The 11,928-nt window shown below is 49.5% G+C and overlaps 1 protein-coding gene across 1 annotated transcript; it reads left to right on the top strand.

Moving 5' to 3' along the window:
- The first annotated feature begins 480 nt into the window (after window positions 1-480).
- On the top strand, window positions 481-4,874 carry LOC131424585 (NUT family member 2D-like). The gene is made up of 5 exons (XM_058582851.1): window positions 481-1,116; window positions 2,243-2,371; window positions 3,409-3,548; window positions 4,075-4,400; window positions 4,728-4,874. Exons 1-5 carry the CDS (start codon window positions 899-901, stop codon window positions 4,872-4,874), a joined length of 960 nt encoding a protein of 319 aa, XP_058438834.1. The 5' UTR covers window positions 481-898.
- The last annotated feature ends 7,054 nt before the right edge of the window (window positions 4,875-11,928 follow it).

Raw genomic sequence — 11,928 nt, 5'->3', positions numbered from 1 at the left:
CCTTCACAAGTGACCCTAAAGTCCCTGCATCTGCCCTGGAGAAGATCCCTTTCCTGTTGGTGAGAATGAGGAGGGGCATGGTGCCACTGAATAGAGTCAAATTGATCCATTTCTAGGGAGTCACCTAGGAGGCCAATGGAGTGTCTGCAAAGGATGCACAAGGGGCCTCTCAGAATCAGGGAAAGCTGAGGTGTCACAGTCAACTGGGAATCCTGGTGTACTGAAAATGAGATTTCTCTGGGTAGAACTATGACTAAAGGAACGCAGCATGAAATTCACTCAGGGACATTTGCAAACTGCACAATTTCCCTGTCCAAGGGCCCTGAGCTGTGAGCATTTGTTCTCAGATTTCCACTGAGTAAGAAACTGGGGGTCCTCAATCCTGCTGTCATTTTCCCTCCTCCATTCTCCGCTTTGCTTTGCCTCCACAGCATCTGCATCACGGAGACCAGGCATGAACTCCACTCCTGGTGACCACATGTCTGCATTCAGGGGCCTACCCTTTCTTCCAGCTGCCCCTGTGCCAACACACCAGCCATTCTGGGAGTTGCCCCTGGCACCAAGGGTAACTGCACCTATCTCCCAGGGTAACCCTCTAGTGCTGTCCACTTACCCTGGACAATCATATGTGCCAGGGCTGTCCACCTTTGGAAAACATGGGCCACAACTGAGGCCAGTGGGGCCTCCTCATATTCAGAACATTACCCACACTCAGGCACCCCTCAACTGGAGGGCCCCAGGGGCCTTCTGTGGGGGTGTGGAGCATCCTGCTCCATTCCTCACAGCACCTTCTGCCCTGAGGACCACTGTACCTGCCTCAGACAGTGGAGGGATTCAAAACTATGGGATCCACTGGCACCTGGGCCTTCGCCCTCCAGCACCACGACCATTTGCCCAGATGGCCCCCATCATGTTCCCTATGAATGCGCGCCAATGGCCAGGTAGAGTGTATGGGGAGGGCGCACTACCCACCTTCCCAGCTGCAGTGCCACTAGATGACTCCAGCAGACCACCCAGCGTGTATGAAAACTTCCGGCGCTGGCAGCGCTTCAAGACCCTGGTCCGCAGGCACCTTCCTCAGACTCCTGATGTGGAAGCACTTTCCTGCTTTCTCATGTGAGTGTTCTCTTCAGGCTCCCCCTTGAGCTCTGTCAGGAGGAAAAGCATGGGTTGGAAAGACGAGGCTGGGATGTAGGGGATCTGGAAGAAAGGTCCTGAGGGTGAGGGGACAAGCTGAGACCCTTACATTCCCAGATGTACTCCCCTCACACCAGGGAATAAAATGTGCCTTATGTCAGGTGCCCATCACAGGCCTGTGAGTGCAGGCAATCTTTGTTTCCAATGATCATCACCATCACATGGAGGACTCAAGGTCAGAGGAGGTTCCTGGGGTAATGTGGGCCAGGAATCGAAGTTGGCTGTCTGACTCCATGCCTCCCCCAGTCATTTCACCTTCCACCATAGACCTGATTGTTCTCAGCACAAGGGACGTCCCAACCACAAGTGGGTTTAGTGGTGCTGGCCCCAACACAGAAATCTATGGCTACCCATACACATTGTCATGAACTACTGATCAGGACCCTCTGGTGATGTCACACTCGAGGGGAAGCTGTCTTTGGATACTGCATGGGCATGTTCAACTTTGCCCCAGTTTGTAACTGCTCCCAGGCCATTCTCTGCACTGTCTTCAGTCAGCCTGGGACACCATACATGATGCTATGGAAAATTTGTGAAAAAACAAAAAGGCATTCCTTTCTCACAGTTCTTTAGTCAGGATTCCCAGGTAAAGGGTAACTGACCTAAAATCCCATGATTGCTCTCTCTTCTCCTTGCTTGAAAAGACAGCTGGCTCACCTGTGTCCTCACAGTGTCTCCTCCTTCTCCCAGAAGAACACTAATGCCCTCATGAAGCGCCACCCTCAGGATCTCATCTAACCTTCTAAGCACTAAATGCAGTCTCCAGATACCATTCCATTGGGGGTTAGGGCTTCAACAGGTGAATGTTGGGGGATAAAAACATTCATCACATAGTACACCTCAATGATATTTGAGGAATCCAATCACAATCATGCCGGTCAATGCAGCCCTTGGTGTTAAAGTTTTGTATAAGTATCCTGGAGTCCCAATGTCAACACTTTGAGTTGAACATCATGGGGCAAATATAACAAAGGTAGGAAATTATGTTGTTGGTCTACTGATAACGGAGGGTGACCTTGTGGACACTGATCCTGATGAATTCCAGCCCAGTGCTTCGGTCTCTGTCCCGAAGAGAGCCCACCATGACCATGGAAGAGGGCCTGAGGAAGGGTTTGCAGGAATGGCAGCGCACCAGCAACTTTGATCGGATGGTCTTCTATGAGACTGCAGAAAAGTGAGCCAGTTTTCAAGGCCCAGAGCCTACTGATGGGGGATCATGGTTTGCACAGCAAGGTCTGGTACAGCCTGTCACCTACCTATGTTTTGGCTCCGAGGCATCTAGCTCTCCAAATAGCGGCTCCTTCTAGCTTGAGGCCTGGGCATTCTCTCGGCAACAATCCCAGAAACTCCAGGCTTCATACTCTTGATTCCAACTCTGCCTTGAGGTTCAGGGTCAGGATGGGGAGGAGGTACCAGCCCAGCCAGAGGGTCTGCTGCTGCTTTGCGGGCTCTGCAGAGGGGAAAAGTTGCACTAGATTCACTCGGGCCACCTGCCTGGGAACTGGTACCTCTTTATAGAGTGAGGTCCATTATAACTCATCAAAGTGGCCACTACTTCAAGCTGATGTTCCAGAAGAGGGTGGTGGTGGGGAGTGCATGGTCAGGGCCAGCCACCACCTCAGGTGCCCCCAGGACATGTCTCTGGTCCTTACTGCCTTTGCTCTATGCAATCCCAGCCTTTCTAACAAGGGAAGGGAAGAACCCACCCTCATTGGAAGCAACCCCATGTTCTCAGCTTAGCTTCCACTTCCACATGACCCTGCCTGTAACTTGGTCTCCCAGGCGATCCTTTCAGGGCCCAAGGTCCCAGCCTCAGTACCCCTGAATTGGGTCAGGACCTCTGGTGTTCCCTGATATAAATCACATCCCTGACCAGTTTCTACAACTAAACTGATCATGTGCTTCCTGGCAGAAACAGGAGAGAGCCAGAACAAGGATCAGCTAGGGGCCCTGCCTGGGTCCCTCAGATCTGATTCCCTTAAGGTGCTAGTTGATGTAGTGTTTCCCAAGAACTGTAGTTCTTCCTCTGTAGCAGCTCCCTCCTGTCACTGGCCGGACCTACTCCAGGACGCAACTCCACATTCCTGCCACTAGCTCCTGACTGGTAGCTTAGAATACTCCATAGCCTAGAATCCCACACCAGCACCTGCCTGGTATGGCTAACCTGATTCTCAGCTCAGCCTGTGCCTGCCTTACCCAAATCCCATCAAGGTTCATGGAGTTTGAGGCTGCAGAGGAGATGGAGGATCCAAGGATGCAGTTGTCAGGGTTCTTCCAGTGCCGACCTCCTCCTGCAACTCCAAGGCTGGAAATCCGAAGGCCTCCAGTCCCTGAGGCTGTCCAACAGCCAGGTAGGGTACCCACATTCACACAGTAGTCCATGATAGTGTCCAAACAGTGAAAATGGCCAAGGCAAGTTGTTGTCCCAAATAAGAACTTTCCCTTCAGTATTGGAGATTCACTCTTACAAGAAAAAAAGCCCCTAACACCTGAGGTCCCTGCCACCCAGCTATGAACTGTGTATTGACTGGGCCAAGTACAGATCTCCTTTCTCTCCTTGTCTATCCAAAGAAACAACACAAGATCTGCCTGGGACTTGGGTCCTGGTTGGGTAGAGTGCATGCAATACCAGTCACTACAAATGTCCTCCCACTTGACACTCCTAGATGTTGCATCTGGTGCACTATTATATCCCTCGGTTCCTGGGTCAGGTTGTCCTCATGCATGGCATACCAGGTTAGGTCCCCTGAACCCTGCCTACTCCCAAGTGTTTGGGATGAACATGGAATCCTCATTCACACACCACTCTGGTCCTCCCTGTCCTAGTGTGCACCTCCAGAAAGACCAACCCTAAGGTATGGTCTGCCCACTCATTAGCAGCCAAACCCAAGGCACCAGAGACCAAGGTGCCTGAGACAAAGGCACGCAAGACCAAGGCACGCAAGAACAAGGTGGCCAAGACCAAAGGGCCTGAGAACAAGGCGCCTGAGGAGATCCCACCTGAAGCCATCCAAGAGTACATGGACATCATGGATGAGCTATTCGGGCCTACGAACTTTGCCACGTGGGAGCCCTCCTACTTGTCTACAGAAGAGCTTGCTGCAAACTTGGGAGAGGAAGGACTAGAGCAACAGCCAATACAGGATGATTTATACCCAGATCCAAGTCTCCTGAGCTATGTTGATGAGAACGTTGTCACCAAGGTGAGCTGGGCCTACAATCTTGGTGTATACAAGGTTTTGGCACTCATGGAATTGAGTTTCCTGGCTTAGAATCTCAGATTTTTTTTTTCTGTGTGTGTGTGTGTGTGTGTGTGTGTGAGAGAGAGAGAGAGAGAGAGAGAGAGACAGAGAGAGAGTGCATGCACACGTGTGCACTCATACATGGGTGTAGCTGGTAGTTGGGATACAACAACCCCATGGTGCAAATGAGCATGGGATTATTATTGCTTCCTCTCTCTCCTAGAAGTCCTCCTGACTTGGGGCCATTTCCTCCCAAGGTCACTCACACTCTCTTCCTTCTCATCCCAGGCAGAGAATATGATTCATCCTCGCTTCCTGGAAGAAATGCTTTCCTCCAAACCATACATAAATATCTTGGCCCTAACAAAAGAACTGGAGCAGCAGGAAAGACTCACCACTGACCAGGTAGAAAGCAGAAGGAAGGTCTCCCAGTAGACCAGGGCAGGTGGTACAGAAGAGAGGCAGGGACACCTGATAAAGAAGTGCAGGGACACCAGGAACAACAGGGGTTGGGGAGAAACAAAAGTAGACAAGGAGAAAGGGGCACCAGGTAGAACAAAGGAGGTAGAGACACGAGGTTTACCAGGGTTTCAGAACAGACACCAAGGCACAGAGCAATACATGGCAGACTAGGAGACAAAGGGACACAAGTATACAGGAAATGGAGTTACCACAGGTGGAGAGGGGAGCAAGGGATAGCAGGTAGAGGAGGAAGGCACAGGACCTTACTCATGTGGCCCACAGGATGTTATCATTATCCTGTCTGTGTTGGCTCCCTGAGTCTGTTCCAGGACATAGAACGTAAGATGGAAAAAAAAAAGGAAGGAGACATGATAGCCATGGAAGGGTTCAGGATATCAAGCAGAAAGGGAGCCCAGGAGTGTGGCCAGCAGACACTCAGTGTGTTTTTATGAGACCAAGATGAGTAACAGATCCACTTTCCACTGAAATATGATTGTCCTGATCCCTGTGGCCCATTTCACGCATGAAGAAGGGTTGGCCAGTGCCCATATCCTCCTTCAGCTTGTGAAGAAGCACCTTTGCAGGTGCCTCAAGGTCATGATATGTCCCAACAGGACACAAGAGCTTCCGAGGCAGCTGCAAAACAAGGTGCAGAGAAGCGGAAACATCACACTGATCAAGGGGCCAGCATGGAGGACTGGTCCACAGAGGTGGCTTCCCAGGTCGTGAAGAGGAGCAGGACCACCGAGCCAGAGTTGCTGGGTTCAAAGGACACTGCTATCCTCCAAGGCTGTCACGGGTCTTCCTCATTGGGGACCATCCACTCCAACCATCCTTCCCAGAACCGCAGATCCTCCTCTTTAAACCTGGGGAACAAAAGTGTAGTGGGTCCCAGAAAAGCCACTTGTTCTGGGCGGCCACATAAGACAGCCAATGGCTGCAGTGTGGACGATGACCTCCAAAGCCTGGATTTCCTCCTTATCTCCCAGCACCGCCTGCTGCCCTGGGAACTGTCCCAGAGCCAGGCCCCTCCAATAGAAACCCTGTGCTCAGGAGATCAAGCAATCCAGGCCCCACCTCCCCAGAGAGGACTCCTCAGCTCCCACCCTCCTCCAGGTGCCATGTCCATGAAGAGCGCTCTCACTGGACGCACATGCTTCATGAAAAACACGCCCTGCACTGGGCCTCCCCTCCAGGTCACTAGAGGGCAAGATGTGGATCTGGAGCTGGCTCAAACCTCACAGCCTCAGAAGAGGAAGTGCACATCATCAGGCAACCTAAAGAAGAAGAGGCCCTGAGGACAGTCATGTTGACCGGTGGCCTCTGGGGTGGCTGCCCCTGAGGCAAGATCTCACCTTGCTTCATTCTGTGTTGGAAGGTCCAAAGGTTCTTCATCACATAGGACAGTTCCTGTGGGTTCTCAGAAAAATGTAGGGAGTGGGAGGGTATAGTAAATGTAGAAAGAGGGTAGGGGGAGGTACTGAGAGGGGAGGGTCACAATGTTCAATCCTGGGTGGGAAGCTGTACCTTGTTTGACTGTCACTGGGAATAAAGGCAGTTTGGTAGGAAAAAAAAATCTCCAGCTTCTGCCTTCTGCCATGTTTTCTGTGCACCTCCATGCAGTGAGAACTGAGAGGTGATAACTGGGGTTGCCAGGACCCAGGGTGCACAAGTGTCCATCTATTGGGTCTTGTTTCCAGATTTAGATGAGTCCTCCCCCTAACCCTGAGAGAAAACAGACAAGATTCCAAAACCCAACTCATCACCCCATGGAAAATGCCTCTCTTGGTTTAGGGGATCTTCTCTGTGTATCCCTCCATGATCTTTGCCTGTTAAACATCTCCCTTACCAATCATCTGAGGGCCTGCTATGAAGAGAAATAACAATGAGGCAAAGCACATCTCCCTTGGTATTCACAGTTCTGAGGTATGTGGCTCTCAGATCTTAGTGTTACTAGTTCTGAGATTGAATGTGAGGGACCCTCAGCTCCTAGTGATCGAAACTGCCATGTTGCCTTCTTGCGATCAATAGCCAGCCACTTCCATCAGTTCCCTGGAGATCATCTGACAACTGAACCTAGCAGTTCCTGCAGTTCTCCACTGCTTTTGATTAAAAAGGTGAACTCAGGCATGCACAGTGTCCTTCCAAGATACCCACAGTATTTCTGCTTAGGCATGGTTAGGGCAGGGGCTCCTTGCACTCCACACTAAGGACCATTGAAGGGTCCCAAAGGGTTGAGTCCTGTTGAGCACTGCAGATTGGAGTCATCTGGGGAGGACCTGCTATGGAAGCAAAACACTCTGAGTGACTGTGAGGCATTTGTGGCAGCCATGGCCATCACAGACAGGGGCACAATTTTTTATCAATTTATTAAGAACATTGGGCCTTTCTGTCTCATTTAGATGGAGAGCTGCTTTTGAGCCTTCAAGCCCCTGTGCAATTAAATAAATTCTAGAAATAAGCCTGGAAACAATTTTTTCCTAGACAGCTTCTTTCTCCTCTCCTGAATGATGATGGACAATATTATTCAACTGATCCCCAGCATGGCTGTGGTCTTCCTGTGTAGGCTTCCTGATGAGAAGACAAGGCCAACCTTTATACCTCTCCCCCCTACAGTTCTGACCGCAACTCACTGGGGACCCAGCAGGCTGCAAGTCCTGACTTCATCCCAAGACAGACCCACCCTCCACTCATGCAGTGCTCTGACCCTCCCATATGTAGTATTGGCCCCACCCCAACCCCAGCCTGACCAGTACTGAGTGTGATGGCCCAAATGTAATTTAATCAAGTTCTCCTACAAATCAATGAGGAAAAAAGAAGGCTACATATCACATGGTTTGCCAATCAACAAAATGTGGAAGTTTACCAAGGAGAATACTAAAATTGCAGGGAGGCCAAATTTTAGTGCCATTTGTGAGATAAAGAACTGGGGTGACTTCAGACATGCACAAAAGTGATTGGAAGTGAAGTTGTTTGTGGTCTGTCATGTGCAATCAAACTCCATGGTTCTTCATAGGAACCAGGTTCCATGCCATCAGAATCAGGGTCACAAATTGTTATCAAGTACCTATTGACAACTTTGAGCCCTCCTGTCTCAGTTGGATAGAGACCTGCTTTTGAGCCTTCAGGCCCCTCTGACATTAATCAGGTTTCTAGAAGTAAGCCTGGAAATAGTGTTTCTGAAGACAGCTTCGTTCTCGTCTACTGAGTGATGCTGGGCAGTGGGGATGGATGGAAAAGTGTGGCATGGAGAAAGGAGGCTGGGATGTAGGAAAACTAAAGGGAACATCCTGAGGGTGGAGGGATAAGCTGAGAGACCTACATTCCCAACCAAGTTCATCACACCAGGGAAGGAAATGGACCTTATCTCAGGTGCCCATCACAACCCTGTGAGTGCAGCAATCTTGGTGCTCAATGAGCATCACCATCACTCAGCGGATGTAAGGTCACAGGAGGTTCCTGGAAGTAATGTGAGCCAGGATTTAGAATTGGTTCTCTGACTCCATATGATTGTCCCTCACTTAGTATTTTCACCTTCTAGCATAGATCTGATTGTTCATGGCAGGCAACATCACAACTAGTGTTGGAGATACGGGGGGAGGCACCAGTATAGATCTCTCTGGACACCCAACCACATTGTTCCGAGGAATTTCTGCTTAGGATATTGAGGTGGTGCAGAATTCATGAGTGAGTACTCATTCCATTTGGATCCTCCGTGGAGATGTACATCATTGTCTCAGGCTTTAACCCTGCTCCCAGGGCACTCTGTACTCTGTCTCACTCAAATAAGGCTGCCATATGTACTGCTACAGAATGGGAAGCTGAAACCACAGGCATTCATCTCTCACAGTTCTGAATTTGGGAGGCCGCAGAAAGATGGTGTGAGATTTAATGGACAGCGAGTTCTTCCCTCCAGGCTTGAGACAATGGCTACCTTGCCTGTGACCTCCTATGGCTAAGAGAGCTTTAGCATCCCTTCCTTTTTCTAGAAGGGCACTAGTACTATCATGGGAACTCTACCCTGATGACATCATTAAAATACTAAGAGCCACTGAAGCCACCATCTCATGGAGGTTAGGGCATTCACTCATGCATTCTGCAGGCCAAAACTTTCAGGTCACAATACACAAAAACATCAAGAACTCAAGAGAAATCAGATTCCAGTATGGTACTTGATGTTCTCTCTAGTATATAGAGCATGTCCTGGATGCAGGGAGCCCACATGGGGTGGTCAAAGTGACTGGACAGAAGAGGCAAAGGCAAGGCCTGTGTTGGGTCAGGTCAACTTGCAATGTGACTGATCCTGATGAACCCAGGCCAGTGCTTTGGCCCCTATCTGGACTGGAGCCTACCATGACTCTGGAGGAGGGATTGTGGAGGGGTCTTCAGGAATGTCAATGCATACCTTTGATCAGATGATCTATGAGATGGCAGAAAAGTGTGTCAGATATCTGGGGCTAGGCCTAAGTGCTAGGGAACATGGGTTGAACAGCTGGCTCTGTTGGAGCTTCTCACCCAGCCAGGAAGAGCATCTGCTACCACAGAGAAAACCACTGAACCCTTACATCTCCAAGCATTACTTCCCTCTACCTGGAGTGCTGGACACTCTCTAATAGTCCCAGAAGCTCTGACCTCAACGTTCTTAGTTCCACCACTGCCTAGAGGTTCAGGGTTAGGGTGTAGGGCAGTAACCAGCCAAGCTCATGGGGTGTCCACCATCAGTGAGGTCTGTTCACAGGGTACAAGTTTCACTACCTTGGGGTTGGCCAACCACCTGGAAAATAAAGCATCTTCTAGCATATGGATCACCCCTGCTCATGAACAATGCCACAATAACACCCTGATGTTTCAGAAAGATTTAGAGTTCAAAAAACATGATCAGGGAACGCCAGTGTCTCAGATGCCCCAAGCACACACCTCTGGCCTTGTAATCCATGTAATTCTCGCCATTCAAACAAATGAAATACAGCCCTCTTTGGAAGGTGGGTTGGGGTGGGAACCCAGTGTTCCACTACTTTCAGCACAGCTTGGACTTTCGCATGACCTCTCCTGAGTCTTGTGTTCTTGGTATATAGTCCTAACCCCAGCATTCATAGAGAGAAAGTTGTCTTACATAAATCATATCTTTGACCAGATGCTGATGCTTGGCTTTTCTGTGTGGTTCAGGGCAGGGACATGAGAAGCCTGGAATAAGTGCAGGAGGATCTTAAAGGAATGTGCCTGGTTCACTAAGGACCACATGGTTCTCTTCAGGTGCTAAGTGATGTCAGGAGCACTCAGAATGGTTTCTGCATTGGGAACTGATCCCTCCTGGGACCAGCCCAGCCCATGGTCTGAGCACTACTCCCCATGCCTGCTACCAGCTCCTCATTGCTATGAAGCTACAGCTTGAGTTTTCCAATAAGAAATCTTTTTTTTAAATAATCCTATGTCTTGCTTACCTGTCAGGTTTGTGGATTTTGAGGCTGAAGAGGTAGAGGACCCAAAGCTTCAGTTGATGATAGATTCCAGTGTCAGACACATCCAGTCCCACAGAGGCTCAATCTTCCACATTCTCCAGTCTTTGAGATTGTGCAGCAAGAGAGAGCTAAACACATTCCCATAAAAATTTATGATTAAAACAAAGGTGATAATGGAGTGTGATAGCACACATGTGAACATTTTTTCAGAATAGGGCACTTCTCTTGCCAGTGGAACAGCCCCTGAGCATTTGGGATTCCAGCTGCCCTTGGATTTGAAGTGGATATAGCCTAGTCCAAGGTGCTACCTTCTCTCCCCCTGCCTATGTAAAGAGTCAACACACCATCTGCCTAGGACATGAGTCCATGTGGCCCAAGTATATTGAATATGGGTATCTCAAAATGTCCTCCCACATGACATACATTGTACCACTGCTGCAGAGTCTCCACTAATGGTTCCTGATGTCAGAATGTGCAGGGCCATCCTGGACCAGAGTAGATCCCTTAAACACTTTCTTTCGCTGAATGGCTGGAGCACAGCTAGAACAACCATGTATGCATCACCCTCTTACCCTCTGTCCTAGTGTGAACCTCCAGAAAGACTGGCCCTGAGGCTCACCCACCAGAAGTCTAATACTGCAGGTATCCAGAGACCAAAGTGCCTGACTAGGTCACACTTGAAGTCATAACTGTATAGATGGACATCATGAACATCTGGTGGGGTTTCCCAACTTCACCATGTGGATAGGCCCACATTTGGCCATAGCGAAGTCCATGGGAAACTTGGAAGAGAATGAAATGGAGTGACATCTAAAAGGGGACAATGTGTATCAAGATCTAAATCTCCTGCCCTAGACTGATGAGCTGTTCTCCAAGAGGACTTTTTCACCAAGGTGGGCTGGGCTGGGGATCCAGGTGTCTACAAGACTTTGGGAATGTCAGCCTGGACTCATGGAATTATGTTTTATTCTTCACATTCTCAGCACTGTTTGTCTGTTGGGTGGGGTAGCTCATGGTCTTGATTTAACAACTCCATGGTGTGAACCAGAAGACATCATCCATGCTTCCTACAAGTCCCAGAGGTGTCTTGGGCTTGGGGACACTTCCTACCAAGGCCACACACAATTTCTTCTTCTCCTCCAGGTGCAGGCTTCATTTTCCACACCCCCATTTCTTGGAAGCATTGCTTTTCATAGGACTACACATGGATATCTTGACCCTAACCAAAGAGCTGGACCAGGAGGAAGGACTCACCCAGCAGAATGGCCATCAGAACTTCAGTCTGACACCAAGACAGGTGATACCTCCCATTCATTTTTACACATCCCCCAAGTCCCTCTGTCTACCCTCATACCCAATACAGACTGAGCATGGGCCATTTCTGTTCTGTAGCTGGTGAAAATGCAACTATTGCCCTCAAAGTAGAAATTATCAGTGTAGGTGGCCCAAAGTTATGCTTTACCCTGACTAAAGTGCTTCTAAATCAGTTGCCAGCCAAGGTATAGAGGGACATAGTGATAGCACTGGACATGAGTCCTATATGTAGATCTGGCCCACCAGGGGTCACC

Source organism: Marmota monax, unplaced genomic scaffold (genome assembly GCF_021218885.2).
Source record: "Marmota monax isolate L192 unplaced genomic scaffold, Marmota_monax_Labrador192_F-V1.1 WCK01_AAM20220418_F8-fsc00574, whole genome shotgun sequence".
Taxonomy (NCBI): Eukaryota; Metazoa; Chordata; class Mammalia; order Rodentia; family Sciuridae; genus Marmota; species Marmota monax.
This window is presented reverse-complemented; position numbering and strand designations above follow the sequence as displayed.